General features: G+C 40.5%; 1 protein-coding gene across 4 annotated transcripts; it reads left to right on the top strand.

Moving 5' to 3' along the window:
• Positions 1–90: 90 nt before the first annotated feature.
• On the top strand, positions 91–27529 carry LOC143141114 (homeobox-containing protein 1). 4 transcript variants are annotated; one of them, XM_076302378.1, is made up of 11 exons: positions 93–274; positions 855–958; positions 1370–1781; positions 3849–3934; positions 11060–11170; positions 13927–14055; positions 14247–14400; positions 19061–19143; positions 19890–19985; positions 20116–20234; positions 25887–26124. In XM_076302378.1, the coding sequence occupies exons 2-11, from the start codon at positions 883–885 to the stop codon at positions 25917–25919; spliced, it is 1299 nt and encodes a 432-aa protein (XP_076158493.1). In that variant the 5' UTR covers positions 93–274; positions 855–882; the 3' UTR covers positions 25920–26124. The 4 variants fall into 4 exon arrangements, with proteins under 4 accessions (XP_076158495.1, XP_076158493.1, XP_076158494.1 ...); XM_076302377.1 differs by lacking the exon at positions 25887–26124 and adding an exon at positions 26139–27529 and having other exon boundaries at positions 95–274; XM_076302379.1 differs by lacking the exons at positions 13927–14055; positions 25887–26124 and adding an exon at positions 26139–27529.
• The last annotated feature ends 38 nt before the right edge of the window (positions 27530–27567 follow it).

The following is a 27567-nucleotide window of genomic DNA, read 5'->3' as shown; positions in this document are numbered from 1 at the left end:
TTTTCAATGTCACCTTGCTGTCTGGGTCTCCACTGGTGGCATTCAACACTTCCTGAATCAAGTTGGGACAGCTGCGGGTGAGAGGTCAGACCGAATTCCTATTTTACACCGACCGCCTACCTCACCGCAGCATCCCGGGACAATGTGACCCATCTGGTTCACCTTCAATAGCTAGTTTGGACTGTTCAACGTGGAAAGCTGTGCCAGTAGAGTGCACCAGCTACGTCGTCTGGCTGCGGCAAAACATCTCTGCACTTAGCAGCTGCACTGGGAGGTAAGTAATGTTTGGTAACTGTTTCGGGACGTGTGCTACGAATAACTTTCCAGCTAACTTAGCTTGCTAATATTTTGGCTAGCCATCTTGTCACTGCTGCCCTCATAATGATTGTGTACAGTAGCTAATGAGATGTAGGTTTGTTTGTTCGTGTTTGTGCATTCCACTCCACGTAATATTACTGACGTTTAATTAATGTTAGCACATTTAGCCAGATATATTGCTAACGTTATCCTAGACAGCTACAGTAACAATTGCATATGCAGTTACCCACATTTAGCTAGATTTAATACAAATGCCCATTACGTAACATAAGTAATGCCAGAGTCACAGAGCTTGTCATACCGAAAATTAAACTAAGCATCAACTGTGACCTATGTCAGTTAGCTAAAGCTAGCTAGTAAGCTAACAGCCTTAACTACAGTGGACCCCTTAAACTATGAGGTTTGTTAGGATTGCTAATGTTATGCCAGCTGCTTAGTTCATCTTCAAATGGAGTTGCTGCGGATTAATTGTAATTGTTAGTGAGCGATTCTTGACATTACAATGCTCGATAACCTGTGTCTCCAATCTGTGACAGTGTCCTTCACCCCGTGTTTTTCTGAGCCATGCGACAGTGGTGCCTACCGGCCGTGGCTCCACGCACTGAACCGCTCCCTACGGGCCGACTGTCTCCGCTCTCAGGTAGTTGTAGGCTCATCATGTTTATTATACAACTATGCTTAAACTGAAGGACTTAAACTGAAGCAACTAGGGTTTGATACACCAAAGCCGTATTTCCCTGAGATCGTAAAGTAAATTCACACCACTTGTTTATTTCCAGTCTGTTTATGGTGTTTAACGAAATTTAACTGACTATCTTCCATTTTTTTGTAATTGACTAATTGGATATAATTAAGTAAGCAGCTCAAAGCAGGCACCAAATGTATTTCGCTTCTCATAGCTTTTGTATGTGGTGGACATCATCTCCTCATATAGGAAAGTGAATCTGTCATAGGTATATTCTCCATCTAAACAATAGCAATATCCTCTGTGCTTCTCTGCCTTTTGAGGATTTAGGCTTTCTTCTTTCATCTACTCATACTTGTCTTCCAGATGCCAGGATGGAGTGTTGTGATGTGGAGCCTCGCTACACCATAGAGCAGATTGACCTCCTTCAGCGACTTAGACTTTCAGGCATGACCAAACCGCAGATCATTCAGGCTCTAGACTCTTTGGAGCGGCTCGATTCTGACCACCGATCCCCCTCCTGCTGTGACAGCCACCCTGCCCCTCCCAGTGTTGTTACCAATACAGCAACAGTTGCATCTTCATCATCATCATCATCTTCCTCTCTCACCTCCGCCACTACACAGACCCCGGTGATTGAAGCCTCTCTGTCACCAAGCAACAGCTATGAGGCCTCACCTCCACCCCTCTACCCCCCTAGTGGAGTACAGCGTTCATTTAGCTATGACCTGCCAGAGGAGGACTGGGACCTGGAGGAGAAGGTGGAGGAGTACATGAGGTGAGATCCCACTTATGATCTGCTGCTGAACTGTTCCATTCATTCAAAACAAGAGAGCAGTGATTTCATAATGTCACATTTGACAGTTGTTGTGGAGTAGTGTGACCGTTCAATTTAGCATGTGACAAGCAAGTAGACTATACAAATGTTGTGTGCAGAAGCACATAGAACCAATGCTACCTTGCTTAGCAACAGGAAATGCCAAAACTACGATTGGAACTATTTTTTTAGGGGTCGAGAATGAATGAATAAAAATCTAAACGCAATTGGATTAGTTGGTAGTTGAACTGCTGTAAAAGCAGTATGGCACGAGTGAGAGTGGGGTTGGTAAAGGATAAGCACAGCCTCATGCCTACAGCCGAATCACAGCTGCTGGTATGTCCTTACCCAACCCCACTCTCATTCGTGCCCTATTGCTAAAGTGTTGTTTAATCAGATCACTCTCCTTTTATTCCATAATAACCTCCTTGAAAACATTCTCATTGCACCTTATCTTGGCTTATACAATGTTTTCTATTACTGAAACAGTCCTTCGATTTGTGTCTAGCTTGGAAGTAGCTGCCATTGACAAGTAACTTGGGAAGTCAGCATTGTCGGTGTTATTGGCTAACCTAAATTCCAAATGAATGTTCTCTTTTATTATTGAGCTATGTCACTCACCATTGAGTGAAATAATCGTTGTCCAAGCCATTTCATGGTTGGAGGTGATCCGAAAAAAAGTTTTGAAGCTGTTCTCTTCTCCAACCAGAATTCTAAAGTAGGCATGTTTTGTATGAAATTGTCACCGCTAACTGCCTTTATGCCATGAGGGCTCTTTAGTCAGCTCATATATTTCCGGTGGAGCATCAGCTGTGTTGCAGCGGCTATTGTTTTGGTGTACCTGTTTCGGACCCAATTGCACCTATTGAAGGAGCACGTTAAGATGCTGAAGGATTTATGTGTGTGTCAAAGTTGAATAAAGAGTTGACCTCTTGTTCATAAACAGGACATTCAGTGTCCGAGTGAACATGAAAGGAGCAAAATATCAGAAGATGCTGTTACCACACAGCTGATGCTCCACCGGAAACATATGAGCTTGCTGAAGAGCCTTCCATGGTATATAGTCCATTGTCGCTTGATGGCCTTGTTGCATTGCAGTTGCATAGGTATTGCATTGCACTCAATAGAGATTATGTTTAGTGTATCCTGTAATGAAATTAACGGATGTGAAATTTCCCCACCATAATACTGGCTAAAGCTACCTCTTTCTTTCCCCCTTTGTTTGAACACTTTTTTGCTAACATATAGGCTACAGCCTGTTGCCTCGCAAGTCTAGATAATTCTACTTCAAATGTTTTCTTTGCCTCACTCTCCTTCTCTCTCCTCCTATATACTGTCCTCCTATCTTGTTTTACTGCAGTTGCTTTATCTTTCTTTTTGTGGCTTGTTTTCTTACCTTCCCTACCTCTCTGTTTCATCCTCTCTTTGCAACAAACTGCCTGTCTCTGTCCACCTACCTCTCTAATAGGAGGACAGTTTAATATAACCGCAGATAATGACTGCTTCTCTTCCCAAAGGAGCTAGCTCATTTACTTAGTGCACTGATGATGTAGGGCAGGTCTACAGGGAGCTGAGGAGCACAGAGGAGTAGCATAGCAGTAGTATACAAGAGGCAGAGCTATATTGAAATGATACTGTTGCTACAGGTGTCGACAATGCAAAGTAAAAGTTACTTGCCTCAAGATTCTGCAGTTGTTTTTATAAAATAGCCTAGCTGGCAGCAGATAATATGGGTCAATCGTATGTTTGCACGAGCAGTCACATACGTCTGTTTTCTTCGATAGCTTCTTGTGAATTCCATACTAGTCATACTAGTTGACCGCCTCGACACTCGATTTATACGATTTCTTTATGTATGTATGTATTCTTTATTAAATTCTTTGATTTTTTTTTTCTTTGGTTTTTTTTCCTCTTAACTGCAGGGCTCTAGATTGAGTTTTCTAAAATTTCAGTCATATCCCTGTCATCGAAGTGTTCCAATCCACCCTAGACCCTAAAAGGTTATGAAATGTGTGTTTGTGGTTGTAGGAGAGATAGCAACTTGGTGAAGGAGGAGATCAAGGCCTTTTTGAATAACCGGAGGATCTCTCAGGCCATTGTCGGACAGGTCACAGGTAATTGTGATTCACCTGGTTCAGACATCTCAGCACATTAAACGCTTGGGGCTCTAATTTGTATGAAGTGCAAGTCAGACAATTTCCATGAAACTTCTAAAATGTATAGATTGCAAACTCATTTCAAGTCAACCTCTTTCATGTTCCTCTAAATGTTGTAATAATTTCTTTATTGTGCCCTGTGCCATGATAATAATTAAGCAAATATTGATATCACTGGCTTTTCTCACTGCGTGGTTTGCACAGTACTGTAGCGCTCCACAAATACAGTACTCAGAAAAAGTCAGGGATATTCGGTTTTTGGGTGAAATTTCAGGATTAGCCTAAAATCCACTATAACAGGGGTGTCAAACTCATTTTGGTTCAGGGGCCACATACAGCCCATCTGATCTCAAGTGGGCCGGACCAGTGAAATAATTGCAAAACATTCTTTGACAACTCCAAATCTCCAGCTTAGTTTTTTTCAGTAGGCTATGCTTTACCCTTCAGCCTACATTTGTAGCCTACATAATCACAAGGGATATATTAGATTATTACACATTTATTCAGAGAGGCCAATGAAATTGAAATAAAATGCATTTCACTCATAAACAACTGGTTTATTTTTATAGTTGAGTGGATAGGCCTACATTTTTACATCTGACCACCTGAACCAACTCACCACACTAAACTCAAGTGGGAGCTATGAAGAAAGTTAACATCCTGCCTTAAAAATTTAAATGTGCAAATGTATGAAAAATAAAATGAATTTAAAAAACATAAGTTAGCAGTGCATGAGCAATACGATCAACTGATACGATTAGGTTACATCAGATCAAATAATTTTGTAGGCTAGGTGGCGGTGCTGTGTAATAGGCTATCCACCATAAAGGCCAGATCCTGCACCCATTCCGGGCATTTAAATTGCTACTGGTCTGCCTTTTTTCTCCAAGAACTGTCCAATTTCCTCTCGTAGTTCAAAGAAACGCTTGAGTACGGCACCTCGGCTTAACCACCGTACTACAGCGTGGTATGGTAAGCCAGACAGAATGCCATTATCACTGACGGTACGGATCCACTTGTACTTCACTTCTTTTTGTCGTGTCGTATTCCACTCTAGTCCTATGGGTGACGTCAAGCGACTTTAACGCGCCCGCAAAGCATCCCGGGAAGGCAGCGCTGCATTTGAAAATAATGTAGCGCGACAAATGAATCCGTTGAACGCGAGGCGACTCTCCAATGAAAGGACGAGTTTGTAGTAGAGATGCGCGGTTCGCGGTTACAGCCGCGGACTCCGCGGTTAAACCGCGGATCGGGCGGATGACGTGAAGAAATATAATATTTTAATTAAATTCGGGCGGGTGGCGGTTGAACCAATCAAATGAAAAAAATATAGCCTATACATTGTTAAATTGTGTTACCTACATCCGAAAAAAACGAGCACACTTTGAAATAGTCACATTTTCATCAGGCAGTTTGGCCTAGTTGCTTAAGCATGCTGCTTTGTTTATCTACAGGGCTCTCAAGTTTTAAAGTTTGCAAGGAGTGAGACTTTGTTTCTCAGGGGGGAGGGGGCGTGGCATTGGCACAGTGCCACGCCCCCTCCCCCCCGATCAACAGACCCACCCTCCCCATGTCCCATCGACCCAGCTTCATGAGAGAGCACAAATTCCATTATTTCAAACACACTATTTTATTTATTCTAGAACCCTATCGGAACTCCCCCTATTTCCACCGGTTCCGTATTTCCACCGTCTTGCGTGTATGTGTCACTTAATATCAATTTCTATACAAAACCAAGACAGCGGACTCCTATAGAAACGCAACCACCCACACCATACAGGGTTGCCAACTTTGGGTGTTTGGCTGGAGTGAGATTTTGTGAAGTCATAGTGCGTATGCGTTAAATTTTTCCCTAAACCTAATTTTAAAAATGTCTGTCCCCTGACTCAGTGTTGTAAGGCTGCGTGTACACAATCGCTTGGACCTCCAATGGAATTTTAATTTCACGACGAGATTTCTCGGTCAAACCGTCCATGTGCTGTTGAAACTGTGTAAATAGGCGACCCATCAGGCCAGCACTATAACTCCGAGCGTGGTAAACAAAATCGGATATTTCAGGCAGTAAATGCTCCCGTTTAGAACCAAACCAGATTTTGTTCAAATCTACACACCTATGGCTACTGAAAAATGTAAGGTTCATTTAGTAAATGTTATTTTGAAGTGTTAAAAAACATCGTTGTTTTAGAATTTCTGAACAAAAGTGGTGATAATTGGGGGTGTTACAATATAGTAAATAATAATAAATAATAATAACATAAATTATAATAATAATTTCACCCAAATGGGCCCTTTGAACAGCAGTGGCTCATTCTGCTCTAAACAAACAGAAAACAACCAAATGAGAAAAAGCACATTTAGCCCTAAAATGGTCTCTTGAACAGTGGTGGTTCTGTCTGAGTGTGTGTGTGTGTGTTTATGAGTGATGTTGTGTGTTGTAAGTGTTTGTGGCAGATTTTGATGCCTTGAAGACTGATACTGGGGGCTCCCATTTAAAGCACTGTGGTTCAATGTCAGCCATTTTCACAGTCATGAGGCCATCCTTAAAAATATTCTTGTTTGCAGTAACAGCCAAAAAAAATAAAAAAAATGGTAGGTAGGTCAATATTTTTTTTTTCAAGATTCAAAGTAAAAAAAAAAGTAAAATTTTGGTCATGGTATGAATTTAAACAAATGTGCATATTGTGACGTAACTGACTGGGTCCTCAACCCGTGCCTTCAGGCGCATCACTGCAAACCTCAATCTGATGCAGGTCCTTTCTCAAACTTCTTTGACCTGAGGCCCAGTCATGGCAGACTTTGGGGTCATAGGGCTCATCTACACGTACCCAACCCCACTCCCTCCAAATCAAATTGTCATTATCATTATCACAATCATTATTATGCCCATATTGTTATACATGCACTTTCACTTAAATGTTTTGTGACATGCACATCAGAGGACTGCTTTACTAATGTAAGATATAATTAGTTTCATTGCTTTTGCATGATGTTTGCATAACAAAGGAAAAACTTCTCAAAACAGCAACAATTATATGGGTGCTATTGTTTTGGGATGTTTCCCTCATGCAACCATCATACATTGGTAGGAAATGGAGAAAAAAAATACATGTTTTTTAATGAAGTTTAATTTGAATGCCTGAATGTAAGGATTCAGGAAACAATACCAGCTTTTTTGGCGAGCAGATAGGCGTAAATCACTGATCTGTTGATCTTTAACAGATAGAAAGAAGGCTACAATAGCTTTTGGCCACGTTATATTCAAATTTGACTATACAATACTCAGTGCTATACAGTGTATTATACAGTCTCTGCTCTGTTTCTATGGAAGTTCCAAAAATCAACATTGTTCTATTAAGTGTCGTTAAACAATCAAATAGCATTCAACAGGTTGAAGCGGAGCTTTGATACCAACGTTATCGATTAGTTTCAGTTTCTCTCGCAGACGCCTGCAATGAATGAATGCTCATACCACCACTTTATTATATGGCTCCATGTTTAATGACATCGATAGCAGAAACGTTTGTTTTCTTTTTTTGTCGGTCCGCGGTATCTTGATCAACTGCGCAGCAAATTATCAGACGAAGCACCGGACCTAATTTCACTCCACGACTCCGCGGACCAGCAGTCTCCAAGTTGCGGACCCAAAACAAAACTATTTCCTGATTGGTTGAGAAATCGTATTTTCTGATTGGCCCATAGGTTAGTAACTGAACAGCAGCTCTCTAAGCTGAATGAGCGCACAGACAGCAACGTTGTGACACGTTTATAAAATATAGCCCTTAGAAATTTCTGTGCGGGCAAGTTAATAATTTCTCGGAGTGAGAAATGCAATGTGTGGCGTGTGATCGTGTGAAGTCATTGAAATGCGTGTGTCTCACGCTCAATGCGTGAGACTGAGAGGTCTGTTTATCTATCAGAGACGGTGTTGCGGAATTGGTGTATTCCGATGTTTCACTGAGCAACCCCTCACGCACGCACACGCACACACACACACACACACACTAAAGGTAACAAAGTTTAAATTAAGTAGCCTATCGTAGCCTACCAGCATGTTTTTCTCTCCAGTGTGCAATAAGAAAGTAGAATAGGCTACAGTGCAAGTTGACCGATGATTCATCTCCCATGTCGCGTCTCGTTGCAGAGCCTTTGGTAGGCCACTAAGCAAATCTGCAACCTATGAGCCCAGCTGCCAGTATTGGAGGAGGCCTAAACATCTCGTAGATGAGACTGACTGGGTTATTTTGTTTCGATATTATATATAAAACACATAGTCATTTTAGCCTACCATTCAGGGAATAGGCATTTAAAAGGGAGACAGATTATGGTGTGTTATGACTCAGAACTGACATCGGGCAATGGCAGTGCTAGATGTTCAGAACGTAAGAGCTAAAACTTCTACAAGCTCAGTAACATCCACAGCGGAAAAAAGAAGGTAAGAAAAATAGTCGGAAAACTTAGATGTGTAAGGCAAGCAAGCAAGTTGTTACTAAAAATGTAAACATGCACGTTGCACTGCTGTAAGTAGCCTATGTGAATGACTTGTTATTTTATTAAGGATTTCTTTCTTTTTGCAAAAAATAAAGTACAATAGGCATTAATTAGTAGGCTAAATAGCAGCATGTTGAAATGATGTGCTAAATTGCGTTTTTTATTACAATGATACAATTGTAGGCTAGGCTGCGTTTTATTTGGAGACTTTTGCAGACTGTTTGCTGCTGATATTCTGGGGATAGGCTACAACATAGCCAATGTAGGACTTTAGCCTTTTAATATATTTGCTGCATTGGATCAGTCTTTCTAGAACAGGCAAGAGCTTTCTAGCCTCACGTCAGTAGCACCGCATCACCCATATACATTAAAACAACCAGCGGATGGCGGGCGGGTGCGGATTTGAAAATTGGTCAAAAAACGTTGGTGCGGATGGATGGCGGATGGATGATAAGTTTTGCTATGCGGTTACGGTTGAAATAATAGCCCATCCGCGTATCTCTAGTTCGTAGGTCCTTTGTTCTACCACAACGGTGCCTGTGAAACTTTGGTTCCGCTTACCAGACAAATAATGTTTTAACGATCTCTTCCACGACCACCTAGTAGTCCATAAAACAAACGAAACTAGGATTTGGATGAATATATTGACTGTTGGTGTTTCTGGTGAGGATTTGAGATTGCATTGAGTAGTTTAAATAAAACAAGATTTCGAAATGGCTTGCATAGTTTGTTTAGGCTATTAATGTGTTGTATACTGTTAAGTACATGCCTAAAATTGTGGTCCATTTGTGGAAAAACACTTAAGATACGTTAAAACGAACTGAGTATGAGCTGGTAACTGACATTTTAAACAAAACGCCCACACACGACTGAACGTGGGGAGGCAGCGCGACATCTATACGACACGACAAAAAGAAGTGAAGTACAAGTGGATCCGTACCGTAAGAAAACAGTCAAACTGACGGTGAGTCAGACCTCGCGACCTGATTCAATTTACAATTTGCACAACCACACTTTAACATGATCCAAGTTTAGTGTTTTACAACACAACACTTCCTGGTGCAAAATACAATAAAATGCCCAAACATCTCGTCCTCCGTTTGCAGGCTGCACTTTGTCTCTGAATTTTGTCGCAACGCCTGCTTTTCTCCCGACAATGTAGCCAAACTGACAGCACAGGACCAGTCAACACTGGTTTTTTTTTGCTGCGCCTAGCGGCTGAATTGAGCATTTCGGTTATTTTTTTGAAAATTCATAACTCCTCACAGGAATGGGCTAGAGATTTCTTTTTTTTATTGACATCGTCAGAAATGTACAAGTCTGGGCCGGATTAAACCATCTAGCGGGCCGCATCCGCCCCGCGGGCCGTATGTTTGACACCCCTGCACTATATAACCTTTACAGGTGAACTTAATGTGACTTTCTCTAAACTTTTGAATGAGCCAGATATCCCTAACTTTTAGTGAGTAGTGTAAGCACCGACATTAGTGTGCTGTCACTTGCCACGCACATCAGCGTATACATTTTTTAACTGACAAGCATTGAATAAACAATGATTAATGAGCAGTGCGGACAAAAATAGAACGGTATCGAAAGGTACACGGTGGTCGCGGCAAAAGTTTGATGTATTGGAAACAATGTATTGTATTGAAAACAATGACATCTAATGTAAAATGTCGAAATGTCAAAAGTGGAATGCGCCACACTCATGTTGGCGACCTATGTCCAGAGCACTTTAGGAAGTGTGCACTGCAGATTCAAGTTAGTGCCCCATGTCACTTGAAGTTTAGCAGTATGTTTCATTTTAGTTGTTGCCTGATGGATATTACAGAAAGACTAGGGCTGTCAATCCATTAAAAAAAATAATCTAATTAATTACATACTAATGTAATTACTAATACTAATACTAATATGCTGAGGAAATAAATTCAAAAGTGCTTCGGGAAGAAGTTTTTTTTCATATACAAGGTATTTCAGGCCACAGATATAACCTAGGGGACACAATGAAAATAAATTAACACTCCCCTCAATGTCAACACTATTTCTTTGCATTGATGTGCGACTTTAGAGTTGATGAACTCCGGTGATATGCAAATTCCTTGCTGCAGACATTGCAGAGGACTTTATTTTAATCAACACCATCAGGCCGTTTTTTAAAAGTAAATGTTCCAATCAATGATCTAGGCAGCACATTTTCTTCTCTCTCCTTCTTTTTACAGTCTAATGGTTACTGACTACAACAGCTTGGGGTCAAGGGTCATACGGAATCGATTAATCTGCGTTATTTTTTTTAATCAGTTATTTTTTCTTAAATTAATTAATCGAAATTAATCAGTTATTTTGACAGCCCTAAGAAAGACAGATACTGCTCACATGCTACATTCAATTTACTGTAGTCATTACAATGCTCTTCAATACCATAATATATGTGCAGTAGATTAAAGTTAAAGTAGACACTTGAAAAATGTTGCTGCGCGTCGTTACATATTTTGGGGGTTTAATATTAACATTCTCTTTTTGTCTCTTCTGCCCCAAATTCCTTGCTCTTGTTCTTTTCTCTCCCCTCCCTTCTCTCCCCTCCATTCTCTCCTTTAGGCATCAGCCAAAGCTACATCTCCCAATGGCTGCTGCAGCAGGGTTTGGAGATGAGCGACTCAAAGCGCAGAGCCTTCTACCGGTGGTACCTGCTTGAGCGCAACAGCCCAGGTTTGAGCCAACCCTCACACAGTAACACAGTAGCACATGCACCAGGCAGGAGTGGGTGGTGGGCTGCTGAATTACAGCTTTGTAAGCTAGCTCTAGGATAGTTAGAAAGGTTTATCAATTACACCCATTTCCCCACAAACCCTTATCCAGCATAGGTTGGACTTTATATGATGACTGACAGCAGTGCATTCAGCACAACCAATGGCTGTACTGATGACGACAGGGTTAAACAGATATGGATCTGTATTGTCTTTGGAACTGAGTACACAGCAGAAATTATTTGGTAAGACTTTAATGCACCAATTTAAGTTTAATTTCACTGATGGTTACACCCCTAGAAGTCATAAGTCAATGAAGCCTTTCCAGACTCACTCTCAATTTCAATTGAGATTTAAGAAGTGGCCTGATGTTAACCAGGCTAGATTTCTTGCTCAATATCCCCAAAAAAATCAGGCTATATGACTTTACTTTAACCTTTTAATTTTAATGTTAGTGTCAACATCCCTTCGAGAGTTAGATTACGTTGATTGAATTAGTATCGAGTTTGACCGGCTTTTGCGCTTACAGCCCAAATGGCTAACAGTAAAAGTACTAGGGGCCGTTCGCAAAACGTATCCAAACCGCCATTTTTAACCGCTAATAATGCTCAAAATAGCACCACACTTCTACAGTAGTATACATTGGGTCCCTATAGGGTCACATAAAAGAAAGCATTAACAACTTAGTAAGTGTACTAGGAGTTTATTAAAAACACTTTAATGTAATGCTAATTGATGTCATTGTAAGTTGCTTTGGACAAAATAGTCTGCTACGAATCATAAACATATGGTGAGCTGATTTTTGAAGTTAAACTTTGAAGCTAATTTCTTTTAGCTAATTTCTTTTGGTTGTTATGGTTAATATTTCTAGTTGCTATGCTAGCTATAGTAACTAGCTTGCTAGCAAAGGGAACTTTTAAATAACCAATGGTAAAGAGTTCCATTTTCATGAAGCCTATCTGTCTGGCATTACATCCTCCTCAATTTAACTCATCACATTAATGTAGGATTCAGGCTGTCATTGCTTCTCTAATTGGACCCCGTATTAAGCTTCATGCATGTCATACTGGGGGTCACGCTACATGGCAACCCGTTTTTCTGTCCTAATAGAAGACACCTAAACTTAATCATATCGTCTGAATGCAAAACCTGCCTTTGTTCATGATAAATACATACTGTACCCTACTTCCACCAAATTCCTCCTCCTTTAGTCAGTGGTAACAAAATTAGGTCTGGTGGTATTTGCATCTCAAATCATGTCCACATTGCACATAGATAACACATGTGGCTTAGTAAAATAGAGTTTAAGGTCTTAGGCGACATATCCACAATTCTGTCTGGATGGGGGATGTTCTGTTTTTTAAATAAATCACAGTCATTCAGGACAGACTTTTATTATCAAACCTTGCCCATGGTAAATACAGTGTGAATAATGAGTTATAGAAGGGGTTGTGTGAACTTGTCCATCCTTTGGTTGGACTCAAGATTATGTTTTTGTATGTAACAGGTGTAGTAGTGTACCTACTGTGGGTGAACAGTTTCGTGGTATAGGTCAGGCCTATTGAGGTTGCTAACTCTAATTCAGAGGGATATTAGTTGCGTTTGTTCAGCCATTAGCCAGTTTATTTTAGCTAACCTTGTTTTGATGGGAAGGCCATAGGACAGAGTAGTATCGACAGAGTATAAGGACAGAGTAGTATCCGAAAGGGAGGGCTGCAGTCTTTGTGCGAGTAACAATTAACTGTTACACCTGTTTTTATTCAGCAATCTTATGGCCTCATTGTGTGAAAGAGGCTTTATATAGGTGACTTCACAGCATGTTTTGGAGGAGTAAGCTTTCCTAAGAAGCGGGAGGGTGGCATGGGGGTATACATCTGAGGTGTTTGGATTTCATGCTTTTTTGGCTACAATCCTCTCGCCACACACACTTGCCTTCTGCTGCACCCATCCTCATTTTTTACCTCTCATCTGCCTTCCATTTTGAGTTGGTCCTAGAGGGCAACTTTTTAAATTGAGAACCAAAATGGACCCAGTCGACAGCCCCCTTGCCATGCTCAGCCGGAAATGTTGGCAGTATGCATCGACATGCTGTCATTTCCCTTCTGTTAATGCCTCAATTGGCAAAGCTAGAAGTGGTGTTAAAGATGTTCAGGAGTTGAACTAACCCACTCAGAACCAACCCAGGCCAAAATCTAGCCAAAAGTAATGATATACTCACATTCACGCTAAAAAATGAGGACCAGGCAAACATTCCAGGATTTGCAATGAGCCCTTTAGGACCTCTGTATTATCCCTCCCCTCTCTGGGCATAGATATGTTGTCTCAGTCCTAATCCTGGTGCTGTCGTGCTGGTTTTCATCTCCTCAACTAAAAGATTGCTCTACAGCACTCAATGCCAGTGCTCCAGAAGCTCTCCACTTAACACTCAATCCTAATGCTAATGTGGCTCTACTTTCTTTTAATGCTCCACTGTGCATGGGCAACACAAACCTCTTTGCTTGGGCTGACTATGTATGCAATCCAGTGTGCAATCCAACCAAATCACCAACACAACAAAAAATAAACGCAAGTAGCCTGTTGATATACATTTGGGGCTCTTGATGTTAGAGTAAATTACTCTATTAACATAAGGACTCAACCCCTGTAGGGGGAGTTGCCTGCGACAGAGTAGCCCCTGTGTTAACACACAGTCTTTCTTGATTGGCTGACTGCCTTAAGGAATCAGGTGGAGCGAAAGCCAGCACATGCAGACCCCTAGGAGCAGGAATGATGCCCCTTGGAGTAGGCAGAGGGAACTGCTGCTGCACCTGCTGCCATGGTACTCTGCCCACCAGCAGGCTCAGACAGGTAACCCTCACCATCACATGTCAGGGTGTCACCCCCATGCCATAGCCACACCTGTGTCTCATGTGTCCTTAGTTTATATTTTAAAGGCTTGCCCAGCTGTGAATAAACAGTATCTGCATGTTTTGGGCATAAAGAGAACATTATGTGTTGGTGAAATTTGATATCTAGCCTCATAATGTCTCCTCTTGCAGGAGCTACATTGTCCATGCGCTCCTTGGTGAAAGAAGAACCTGACTGGAGAATGGGAGGTAGCCCTGGTGATCGGGGAATAATGGGCGGGCCTTTCCGGCTGCGCAGAGGGAGTCGATTTACATGGAGGAAAGAGTGTCAGTCAATCATGGAGAGGTGAGCTAATTAAACGTTGAGATACTTACAGTCAGATATGGAGACATGAGCTCTAAAGAAACCACCATTGATTTCATCAGACCTAGGTTTGTTCAGTTGTTCCAAACACTGAGAATGAGCCATTGTAACTCTGTTAGGGATTCGCTGAAGAAAGGTATTGTGTTGTAGAGGTTGTCTGTCAATCCATTTAGCAAGCTAGATTTTAAGAGTAGGCCTAAAATAGACATAGCTTATTGGGATGTTGGTCCTGTACACAACCACACTGTACACACAGGTACATCGCCTTATATTTGCACAAAGGCACATATCACCACACAGCTCTTGATGTATATCTAGAGCAGGCGTGTCAAACATAAGGCCCGGGGGCCAGATCAGGCTCGCCAGCAGGTTTCATACGGCCCCCCAGATGTTTTAGGTAGGGAAAATTAGAAAAAAAGATATTCACATCCAGTTGTCTTCAACAATGTGTATAAGCAATATCTCTATGATATGATAAATTGATTAAACCTAGCACTACAAACCATCCTCAGGAAGGAAGAAGTGGAAAAACATGGAAGTAGGGCATTTCAAGAAAGAAAGAGCAGTATATGACAGCAGTACATTATTTAATTGTTTGTTTATAAGTGATATCATCAAATAACACTCTGATATACCTATGCAGAAAAATTATAATGACCATGACAATGACGGCCCCCTATGAGGTCTCATTCCAACAAATCCGGCCCACTACCTATATGAGATTGACACCCCTGATCTAGAGGGTATATCACCAGCACATTCAATGATATGGCAAATCATCTCCAGGCTTGCAGTTCATGTCAGTTTTGGCTTTTCATCTTATGTGTATAATCAGTGTTGAATATGACCCCACAACCATGTGTCTTGCACACAAATCAAATAAGTTGTCAAATCAGATAAGGTTGTTGCTGCACCGTCTCAGATTTTGTTCAAAACTGATCTATATCATAAATGGGTCCCAAAACTAATACAAGGCCTGTGAAATATTTTCAGCCCATTATATGTATATAATTATATAGACTGAAAACACATGGGGGAAGCAACATTAGGGCATTAATAATTTTAAAAGTATTTTTCATAGCCTGCCCAAACTTTATAGGGCGGAAGCCAAACATGTTCTTAGTATGACCAAACGTTTCTATGTCAAGGCCCTAGATTTTTACCCTGGAAATCCAGAGCTAAATTTGAATTTGGTCAGCGAGTGACTCTAGCGACGAGTAATGATGCTCATTACCTATGCCCATGAAACCGAGCTGCACCAATCACATCGGTGTATCTGATGTAGGCGGGCCAGAGGCGAGCTAAACAGATGACGACAGCGTTGCGACATTGATGTCCGGAAAAAACATTGGTTGTAGTGTTACCCAATTGCATCAACGTCCGGAAAACAGTCAGTAAACATTGGTCGTAGTGTTGTCCAATTGCGTGCAGTGATATTTTCAAATGCATGCCTGGTGCCGCCCCTCGAGTTGGGCCATTTTTATTACTCGTAGCCAGAACCATAATCTTTCGGATTGGGTCTGGTCCTCCAGGCTACTAGATGTTGGTAAATTGTTGTAATGTTTTATGAATGTAACGTGGCACTAAATGATTATACATTCACACACAGATAAGATCAGTGGACATGCAGTACTTGCTTTTAATGGTCCAGTCATGCTGAGAACATGTTTGTCTTCCGTCCTACAAAGTTTGAGCAGGCATGTCCAAACATGGATTGCGGCTTAGTGCCTTCTTCAGTGTGCTCAAGTGAATGAACGTTACAACCTATATACCCACACCCTCACATACACCCTCACAATCAACCAATGAACAGTGTCATCTCATACAGTAATTCAATTAAAACACTCCATCACTTCTTAGTTTCAACACATGTTATGATCATACACAGGTCAATAAAATCAATAACAACTTTATAAAAAGCAAGTCAAAGACAGGTCTTCATTCATGCCTTTAGGTGTACATGTATTCAAATTAAATATTTACCAAGCCTCCCTCTGTAGAAGGCGGTTTTCACTGTCTCCTCCTCTAGTAAGCCGACTGACGGTTTCCAGGCCCATAAACCTAAGTGAATTGGCATCATGGCCTGCAGTGTTGAAATGCCTTGCAACTGAAGCTACTGAAGAGCTACTGAAGAGAGCAAGGAAGCCTACAGGAGGATGCTGGAGAGCCTGTGTCAGGAGAAGGTGTTGTAGAAGACATCCCGCATTGTTCCAGTACTCAAGAAGTCTTCTCCATCTGTCCTCACTGACTAGACTGGTGGCTTCCGGTCCCGCTGCATGAAAGTACTGAAGAAATTGGCACTTCCCAATTGGACCTCCGTGGACTCACTACAATTTGCTTACCACCCGAGGTTGGTGTTTAGGATGCCAGTACCTGCTTCAGAGAGCCCACATTCACCTGGATGAAGCTGGCAGCACTCTGAGAGTAGTGTTCTTTGACTTCTCCAGTGCAGTCAACACAATACAACCACACAAGATGCAGGTAGACACATCCATAACCTCATGGATCATAGACTACCTGATGGACAGATCACAGTTTGTACAGCTGAGAGGATGTGTGTCTGAGCAGGTGGTCAGCAGCACAGGAGCACCACAGAGGACTACTCTCACCTTTCCTCTTTACACTATATGTGTGCAGCAGAATGTTGAATGTTTTACCAGTCTGTTGTTTCTAGTACAATCATCAGCGCAAACGGCACCAAAAAACCAAACCAGCTGATGAAATGAGCTGGCTCTGTGCTTGTAAGTGCTATAACGATTTATAATGACTCCCCTTTGTGTCAGGAGATTCGTATTCTGAGAGACAATGCACAGTTTACACAGCGATTCTATTGACTTTTTTATGTTTAATATGTTAATATTATTAATTGCTACTGTAATGCCATAATTTGTAAATGATGAATAATGAATAAAGTTATCTATCTATCTATCTCTATCTAGTAAACATTCCACTGAGTCAATGCGTTTCACTTGCATTAGTACACTTTTCACAAAGTCATTAATTCAGATCCAATCAGGTAGCTCTTAAATATGAAGTGTCCTACATTATTAGATAAATATGTAAAAAGGTGAATGTTGTTCACAAAACATCAGTGTGTTTTATATCACTTTATACAATGAGTCATCACGAGTGGCGATATCGCAGCACAACGCCTTTTTAACTGCTAGTAATCACTCTGCAAATAATACATTGTAACTGTTAAAACTACACCAACATTCCATTCATTCATAAAAAGCGTCAGCGAGAGAAATGAATGAACTAGTGAATTAAGCAAAATGGCAGACAGACACATTTTCAACATTACATTTGATTTGATTTATGAGTCCAATGATAAGGAAAGGGAGACAGAGAAGAGGCAGGAGAGTCCATCTAGGTCTTCTTAATGTATGTATTTATTTAATCGGGCTTAGCTCTTGTATCTGCTATAATGAATTTTATTCTGCATTTTTATCTACTGAATTTTGATACTAATAATATTATTCATGTATAGTTTTGTATACTTTTTATCTATATTTCTATGTCTGGAGCACTGTCGCCACTGTTATGTGACTGTTTTCTGTCAATGTCATTAATGTCATCTATGTGTAAGAAACCCACTCTTTTTACCTGCAACCAAATCTACTCTTGGGTACAAATAAAGTTACCTTACAGTACCTTACCTTACCTTAGGCCTATCTCGACTCCAGGTGTGTCTCTAAGTCCCGATGATCTGGATTGAAAAAAGCAGGCACAAGCTAAATACTACAAGGCCTAGCCACACTCTGCTACAGTGTGGAATGTTCATTGCTTGGCAACTCAACGCTGTCAGCTCTAGCTGGAACTGTTTTTGTGGCGATATCCTTTACTAACCCCACTCCCACTTGTGTCATATTGCGTATACTGTTGATTTGTGCAGAGGCAGAGACTTGCTCTGAGATGGTTTGGTACATTGCCAGTCTCCCTCAATATCTGGCACTTGCAGCATACCATTACCTCATAGAAGGGGGAAGCAATGATCTATTTTTCCTGTGTTCCAAAAGTGAATCTGCTTTAGTTTATGGAAGTAATATTGGGTTTGAGGATAAGCCTGAAATGGCCAGTCATTAAGATGAGGAATGTAATATTCTTAATGTAACATTCATTAATCTCGGCACTGAACTCACAAGACTCACTCCCTTTGCTCCCTTGCATATTTTGTTGGTCAATATGTTTTACAGGTAATTTCACACTTTGTGTGTGTGCTTTGTTTCAAAAGGGTCAGAATTTTTACCTAAAACCTAGCTGGCACTGGCTTTTTTGTAGAGGTCGAACATACGAGGAGTATGGTCCGTTTTCTCCCCTCTATTTGCATGATAAAGAGTGGTAATAGTTTAAGCCTTTCCGTTTTCTCCCAGGAACAACATTGTTTTACTCTTCCAAAAGTTCTGGCTAGAGTCTGCTGGTGCACACGTGTTCCACAGCAACAATAACACTGGGTGGCTTACAGATGCACCTGCCTGTTGATCGGCCAAATGTACTCGGAAATTGGGCAATGTCGGTCATTGAAAAAATACCAAAAATTGGCCTGACCAACCGATTAATTGATCTACCTCTACGGTTTCAGTAGTTATGGCCATTCACTTGAGTATTTCGATTGCTCCATGATGGCTGTCTGTTTTCCCAGTTTCTTCATGGAGAATCAGTATCCTGATGAGGCTAAGAGAGAGGAGATTGCCAATGCCTGCAACTCTGTCATCCAGAAACCAGGTCTGTATCCAGGAGCAGGTTTGGCAACATATTTAAATGATATTCAAATTTATATTGTGTACTTTATGTGTATAATTTAATATATGGTATGTTTGATGTCTTAAATGATGTACAGTATGTACTGTAGAAGGCTAGTGACACTAGTGCACCTGATTGTCTGACAATAGAAGACCCTGGGTGGCCAAGAAAAATCAGAGGTTGGGCAGTGTTGCCACTGGCTAGTGAATTTCAAAATTGGTGGTTGGTTGATTGACGAAAAAATTAAACCCTATTGAATATTCTACAATTTATCTTTTTTGTTGAGAAGTTATAGGAGATATACAAGTAATTCAATAAAGAAATGAACCAATGAACCATAGCATTTAGAGAGGCCCTCAATTTATTTTGATATGTACATGCTTGTATCCACTAATTTGAAGTCCAGTGACAATCTGAGACATTGACAGTCTGTTACAGTTTGCCACCTCACCACCTACACTGCAAGTAATGTAAAAAAAAGTACAATATAGTGCATATTTCCATTGGAAATTGTGTTTTTGTGATGGAAAGTGGAAAGCTAGTATGATGGGTTTGTGATTTAAATCCTTTTTTATTTGGTAGGGGCTATTTTGACTTGACTACAGTTTTGTAACACTGCATTGTTCTTTTAACAATTCATGTGACACATCTTTTTCAATATGTCATCATTTAGCTGTCTTTGACTTTTTGCAGTGCCCATATTGTGATTGCTGTCTTGGTTTATTAAGGCTGCAAGCTGTCCGAGTTTGAGCGTGTTACAGCACTGAAGGTGTACAACTGGTTTGCCAATCGCAGGAAGGAGATGAAGAGACGAGCCAACATTGGTGAGATTATTTTGCAAAATGAATTTAAAAATGATTTAGCACAGTCAACACATCTGATAGATTGTGAGCATAGTAAAGTGTGTTTAGTACAAGTAAACTAGTTTATGTTGTATGTCTTGTCATATGTTAGAGGCAGCTATCTTGGAAAGCCATGGCATAGAGGTGCCCAGCCCCAGCTGTCACTCAAATGGGGAGGATACAGAGCCACAGGAGTTTCCTGAGCAGGTGCCTCAGCGTTTCACTGAACAGGTAAAGCATTAACACACAAACTATATAATAAAGACAATTTAAATATTATTAAGAAGTAATTGTACATCTGTTAAATAACATAAACATATAAATCAGATCAGTGAGACTTGCATCAAGGGGCAAGCAATTTCGAGCAAGCTATAATGCAAGACTGCAATGGGCGTGCAAAGCTTGTTTTTAAAGTACACTGACCACCTTTAAAGTAATTTCCAGATGCATTTTACCAAGAAGTACCTGTAATGGTGCTAAAACTGACAGATCACAGAAAAAGGAAGAGTAATCTGAATCCTGTTATTGTGAACTTTATTTTGTTAAATGTCTAAAATACTTTTGGAGTCAGCCTCAGAAAATGTGTGAAATCTACTCAGTTAATCTAATTAGCCCTTACATCTTTTAACATTGGTTCCATTTTTTTGTTTGTAAATTGTACAATAATGGTACAACAAGGATCTGTCTGACAGATGCATTTGTTGGGATTGAAGTTCCCATGACCTATTTTTTCCAGAGCATTTTTCAAGCATTTCTTTTTGCTAGGTTACTGAAACCAGCACTTCCAGACATAATGTTGTTTATGTGAAATAACCAACTGAAATGGTAGAATGTTAAGCAAAAGTATTATGATTTAGAACTAAAGAAATTAATTTGGCATTACAACAGAAGCAAGGCACAGCAATTTTATTTATATTGCGTGTTTCATACACCAATCAAGGCAATTCAATGTGCTTTACATAGACAACAGCAAAATAAAAAATAAACCCCTAAAAGAAATAAGATAAACTAATAAAAATGAGTCAAAAAATCAAAAGAAGAATGTGAAACTGGAGTGAAATACAGTTCAAAATACATGAAGCCATCGTCTTATTATACGGCTCTTCACAATGCAAGTAGAACGCTCCATTGACTTGAATGGGATTTCCCAAAGTTCTACTGGTCATTATTTTCGCCTAAGGACCTCTGAATAATGACCGCTGTCAATGGCAATGGATTTTCATTCAAAAGTGAAGGCAGATGGTTGATCAGCTGTTCTAAAGAACGTTTGATTCAAGTTCAGCGTGTGTTGTGAACTATTTGTTTCTCAGCAAAAGCCACAACGAAACGGTAACAAATAAATGTAAAGATACATTCTGGAGTTTATTTCTTCGTTTTGGCAAGTACAGTAGCCATATAATAAGCAGGATCATGTATAGAACACCAGTCATTATTGGGAAAACTAGATGTACCGCAGAGCGGTACAAAATATGACCGCCGCCCAGTCCAGCACATTTTTTCCACAAAAAGAAATCACGCTGAAAGGCCTATATGATTCTAACTGTCTCACTAAATTGCATTATCCACACTCAATTCTCACTGGTATCTGCTAGACAACAAGTCCCAAAACATGATTAGTTCATAGATTTCACATGTAAAATTCATTTTATACAACCCCACCTCCATCTTGCCTGTTCATAATTCTGAGAAATTCTTGATTGTTTGTGTTATGTTTATGTTATGTGTGTGGGTGTGTGTGTGTGTGAGTGTGTGTGTGTGTGTGTGTGCGTGCTTGTGTGTGTGCCTGCGTATGTGCCTGTGCATGGAAGCGTACATATGTCTACTGTGTGAGTATATGTCATACGTATGATTACTGTGAATGTGTGTGTGTGCGTGTGTATCTGTTTGTGCACATGTGTGCACATGAAATGGGTTAACATGACCCCTGGAGGCAAATATACGGAAAAAAAATGGTCATCCTAGGCCCTACAGTTCTCAAGATATTCACAGAGAACTGTGTCTGGCCTACCCTCCTTTCGGGGGGTCCAGTCCAGCGGGGGGGCTACAGATCAAAACGAAAAATGACGGTTCCATGCTATCCATGTGGGGGTACATGCCCACCAAGTTTTGTGTACCCCGGTCTTTCAGTGTCCCGGGAATCCTTGTTGGTGTACGTCACTAAATGTACACATAAATTATTTTATTGTAAGGCCCCCCATGAACGAAAGTACACAAAACTTGGCATGCATTCGGAGGGTGTCATAATGATCCTACTCTTTCAATTTCGTGCAGTTTTGACCATGTCAGCCAGAGATATTGTGATGAAAACACCTACATTTTTGCTTTTTAATTTTTAACTAGGTGGCGCTATACATGAAATAAGTGGTAATGGGATGGGTTGACATGGCCCCTTGAGATCAACATACAAAAAAAAGGTGGACCTCCTAGGCCCTACGGTTCTCGAGATATTCACAGAAAACTGTCTCCGGCCACCTACAGGCCAGTTGGTGTATAGTAACATAAATTAATTTATTGTGTGGCCCCCCATGAACGGAATTCCACGAAACTTGGCGTGCATTCCAAGGATTAAAGTTCTCCGTCATAGGACGGATTTCCGTCAATTTGATTTTAGAAATGTCATATTTGAGATCGATGCAGATCCGATGAGAAAAAAAATAGGAGGGGGGGGGCTGTCACCTTTGCTTTTCCTTTTTTTAAGGCAACTACAAATATTAGGTAAATGTTTAAAGACCTAATAGTGTTCTTGAGAACTTTCTGTGTCTCAATCAGTGACCGCTCAAGAAGATAGCCTAGCCTACGTCAGCCATGAGTTTCGCTTTGTTTATGTTGTAGCTACACACTTGTCTCAGGCGTTTGCTTAAAAAAAAGAACACGTATGGAGGACTATAACGGTCTAAAAGTTGGATTATAGTGACACAATCGAGACCGCTGATGAGGTTGGCCAATCCGTTTAACTTTTTTGGATATGCTATTGTGAGCTCTATGTGCGAATTCGGAGAAGAAGAGGCTGTGTTCTTTCCGTGCATCAATGTAGACAATTTCTTACTATCGCGAACTCTTGTCAGGGGAGGTCATTCATTTTGGGTGTCACCTATGACTTGAACAGATAGCCTGCTATGCCACCCGATGTAGGCTACTATTATTGTTACAGTTTTTAATCAATGCAACTAACATTATGTGTAAAGCGACGCAATATAAACCGTAGCCTATGCAATTTATTATCCCGTCTGTTATGACATGTACAACAATGTTTTTCACAATTTGCGACGGAAGGTTACTGAGCGTGTCGAGTAAGGGGGTCAGTCGTGTTTGTGACGCAGACAGCCTTGTAGCCTATTTTGCTTAGGCCTCACTTTTAAAGACAGTAGGTTGTGAGTGTATGTTGACAAAAAATAACCATACAATTAAAATAGTCAACTTAAAACTTTGCTATAAAATATTATTAATTTATAGCACAAAACCATAACCAGTAGGCCTACCAGAACCTGCATATTAGCGTCATGATTTGTGTGCGTCTATTCGGCAAGGCCACTAGCTGTCATGGATGCGTTGTTGCTAAAGGAAGGCAGGTGTCAAAAGTTAAAAAATAAATGGAGATGGGCAGCTGTTGGAAACGGGGGAGAACTAACAAGCCATGGTGTAAAGAAATTAAAGTGCCAGGGGTTTGCTTTTGCGCGGTTCGGTGCAAGAAAATTGTTTATGGATGCAATAGGAAAACGTTTTAGCACGCCACCAATCAGAAGACCGGCATAAGGTTAACGTTCGTGCACTTCAGGACATCTTCCCTACCTGGTGCAACTAGCCACCACGGAAGAGGTAATCTACGTTTATCTATGGCTGACCGTTTTTACGTTTAGAAAGTAGGCTATGCATGTTCTTTCATAGTGCAACACGACCTGTCCTTCACCATATCGCAACCTCTTGTCAACCTTATACAATCTGTTGCTGAAGTGAGACAAAAGCGCCAAATTGTCGTTATCAAATGCGCAGACCTCCTGCATGAGCACACACAGTATTGCTGCTCATTGGAAAACTGAGTTGTCTGTAAAACTCAAAATTACCATGTTTTCATTAAATGCGGATGAGGCAACAAATGGAAATATGAACAATATCTAGAATGTTCTGATTCGTTACTTTGATGAGGAAATGGGAAGTCTTGCAAACTTGATTTTATAGATTTTACTTGGTGTTGAATTGCATATTAACAAGAAAAAAAATCTCCCCTTTAAACACTTTTGGCCTGAAGTAATTAAATAAGAGTGTGTTAAAGCCTTTCTACAATATTGCTGCAGTAGAAAAGAACAGCAATGGCTAATCAGCAATGGTCAGGGATGGTACTAAAATATATTTTTGTTCATCAGGAAAACTCGATCTCAATCAAGAACACTCAATTCGCCTTATTCACATGGCGGCCATTGGCGGCTAAAACGAGGCTACAGGGTACACAAACCATAGGATTGTTATGTTCTATGCATTCACCTGTAGGTGGCATTAATTATATAGTAAGTGTACCCTGTAGCCTCGTTTTGGTTTAAACAATGGCCGGCGTGTGAATAAGGCGAATACTCCCTTTACTTTGCTGTTTGCATCTTTTTGTACATTAAAAACCAATAGGTCGCGACCGCAAAAGGGGTGCTATCTCTATAGGTAGATTGAATGTGAACAACGTATGACTTATGGCCTGAAAAAAGTTCAGTCAAACGATTTTTTTTCACTTTAATCCCTGGCATTCAGAGGGTGTCACAATGATCCTACACTTCCAATTTCGTGCAGTTTTGACTATGTTAGGTCACAGATACCTGCGATTACAACACCTAATTTTTACTTTTTTGGGTTTAACTAGGTGGCGCTATACATGAAATGAGTGGTTATGGAATGGGTTGACATGGCCACTTGAGATCAACTTACCAAAAAAAAATGGTCCTCCTAAACCTTACGGTTCTCGAGATATTCACAGAAAACTGTGTCTGCCCTACCCTCCTTCCGGGGGGTGCAGTCCAGCGGGGGGGCTACAGATCAAAACGAAAAACGATGGTTCCATGCTATCCATATGGGGTTACATGCCCACCAAGTTTCGTCTACCCCGGTCTTTCAGTGTCCCGGGACTCATTGACAGAAATTTGGGCATGCGAAAAAGAAAAAGAAAAAAAAAAAAAAAAAATCTGACTAAACCTATATGACCGCCGCTTCGCTGCGCGGCGGTCATAATAAGTCCCTTCAGGGTGAAGCAAGGCCCCTCTGTTGGCGCGTCCGGTTCGCCCTGTCGGGACTTATTTTCCCAATAATGACCGGCGTTCTATACATTATCCCTTACTCGTATGACTTACTATAAAATATATTTTGCCATTGCTGATACTGCTTCTCTAATATTCTGCAGTGATTATACGGAAAAGACCTTTTTATCCAGATTTGTTTTTAAAGTTTGTTTATACAAACTCAAATTATCTAATATTTCTCCATTCTTACCCCAAAATGTGGTACAATAAGACATATAGGAGAACTTCAGGACATGCATCAGTTTTTTGGCTGCATCCATAGATAGAGAGCGTCTGATTTGTCTAAAGTTTGCCAGATTGTGTTTATTTATTTATGTTTTTTAATCATTAATGCTGCCACAGTTTATGGCATATGAGCAAAAATCCTGCTACTATAGAAACCCACCCTCCCCAATTTTACCCAGCCCTTCTTCCTATTTGCAAGGCTGGTAAGCTAAGAACAACTGTTTGAAAAACTGTTTGTGCTTAGACAAGTCCCTGCAAAAATATAAAAATATGTGAAGCACACAAGCCACTGTTTGAAAAACAGTTTTTGTTCAGACAAGTCCCAGCAAAAACTAAAAAATGTTAAGCACACACAAAAAAATAACACAATTCTCTTTCGTAGATGCAAGGGGAGGATAGACCTGATGAATCGTAAAGTAATAGGAATGGGATCACAAAAGGGGTGAACAACATTTGTAGAACCTTCATGAACTTCATTAATCACATGATTAGCAGCTTCAGTGGCAATGTCTTCTTCCTTTACAAATCAATCATTTTTGTTCATATTACATACTTTCAACTTTTAATAGTGTTTTACAAACTCAATTCACAATTACAGTTATGTGAAAATGGGACTCAATAAATCTTTGCACAGGAGGAGCTGGCTCAGAGGAAGGACACTGAACAAGATGGAAGCTCATTGACTGCTATGGAGGTACCACCCCTCCCTAGTCCTTCCACCCAGCTGGTTGATCAGAAGTTCGAGGAGTCCAAACGAGAGGCTGTAGATGAGGAGTGACGAGGGGAAACCACTCCTTAGGACAGGACAGACCTCCTCAGTGGGACATGGTTTGGTGAGAAGCCTAGCCAGGAGACCACACCAAAATACTCTTGTGCCTCCAGTGGTAGGGAGGCCACTGTATGTAACTACAGGAATAATGCTTATAGTACTGGCAATATTTATCTCTATATATTGTGCATTCCAAGGTCCTCAGACAGGGAGAGAAGCAGATGTGGTGCAAACTGGTAATCTCCACTTCTCCCTTTAATCTAAAGCCTCACTCTCCTTACTATTCTCTCACTGTTTTTATGGTTTAGTGCTTTGTACGTGCATAAGGTAGAGCCGAGAACCTGCAGGACAGGTGTGTTAGTTGGGTTGAAGGGCCGCATTACACACTGTAGAGCCGGGTGATCTTGGATGGTCCCCTCACTTGAGGGTGAAGGTCAAAGGTTATTGGTTGGTTGGCCCTGAAAGAAGAGCAACAACTCAGGAAAACTCAAGTGGAAAATGTGGGGGAAAACAAGAAAGAATTTATGTCTCTCTGTGCATTTAATATAATTTTAACAAGTGGAATCTTACATCATGGTGGCTTCCAGTGTTTTATGGGCACTTCCTCACATCTGAGTCAGTGTGCCATATATGTTACTTTCTTTAATTGTTTTATATATCAGTAAGTTGACTGCTATCTAGTTTTGTGCATGATAACCTTGAGCTAGCAGAAGCATATGCCATTTTTTATTTTTATTTTATCAAGTAGAAACAGCCAACTCAGTACAGTCATTAATTATTTTTACTGACTGCTATGGGCTACCAAAATTATTTGAATTTGTTTTTTGTTTTTATACATATATGATTGTATTCTTAAGCACTTTCCATCATAAGCTATAGTGCAGTATATACGACTATACAAAGCTATACTCTCACATTATATATTTCGCATCTAATGCTATATGCTGCTTTTACATGCCGCTCAGCCTTTTTGGCCAGAAGCTGTTTCCTCACCTCAGCCCTTCTTAAGCCAAAGCTATACTGAGGTGAATATGCACAGTTAATACCTTTATGGAACGGGGGAAATTGTGGGGCTTAATCAGATGTTCAGAAGGCTTAAATGATCTTTAACATCACAGTGAGATAAAATGAGAATTGTGATTAAATCGGAATTCTGTGCTCATAGTTATAACTCATCTTTATGCAGCACCTTGCCACCCCCCTTTGTCAGCATTACCTAGTGATGACACAAAATAAAAACATCTGTAAAGAAATAATATTGTCTGTAATTTGTCTCTGGCAATTTTTTATGACA

This window comes from Alosa pseudoharengus, unplaced genomic scaffold, assembly GCF_046254945.1.
Source record: "Alosa pseudoharengus isolate Yale_2024_CS ecotype anadromous, Long Island Sound unplaced genomic scaffold, YU_APseudo_1.1 YU_APseudo_1.1_scf_23, whole genome shotgun sequence".
NCBI lineage: Eukaryota > Metazoa > Chordata > Actinopteri > Clupeiformes > Clupeidae > Alosa > Alosa pseudoharengus.
Note: the sequence above shows the minus strand (reverse complement) of the source record. Positions and strands in the feature narration are given on the sequence as shown.

Coding starts and splice junctions, on each gene's coding strand:
- LOC143141114 (XM_076302377.1), top strand. CDS start 883: ATGCGACAGTGGTGCCTACCGGCCGTGGCTCCACGCACTGAACCGCTC. Junction 19,986..20,115: donor GAAGAGACGAGCCAACATTG/GTGAGATTATTT, acceptor GTCATATGTTAG/AGGCAGCTATCTTGGAAAGC. Junction 20,235..26,138: donor CTCAGCGTTTCACTGAACAG/GTAAAGCATTAA, acceptor ATCTTTGCACAG/GAGGAGCTGGCTCAGAGGAA.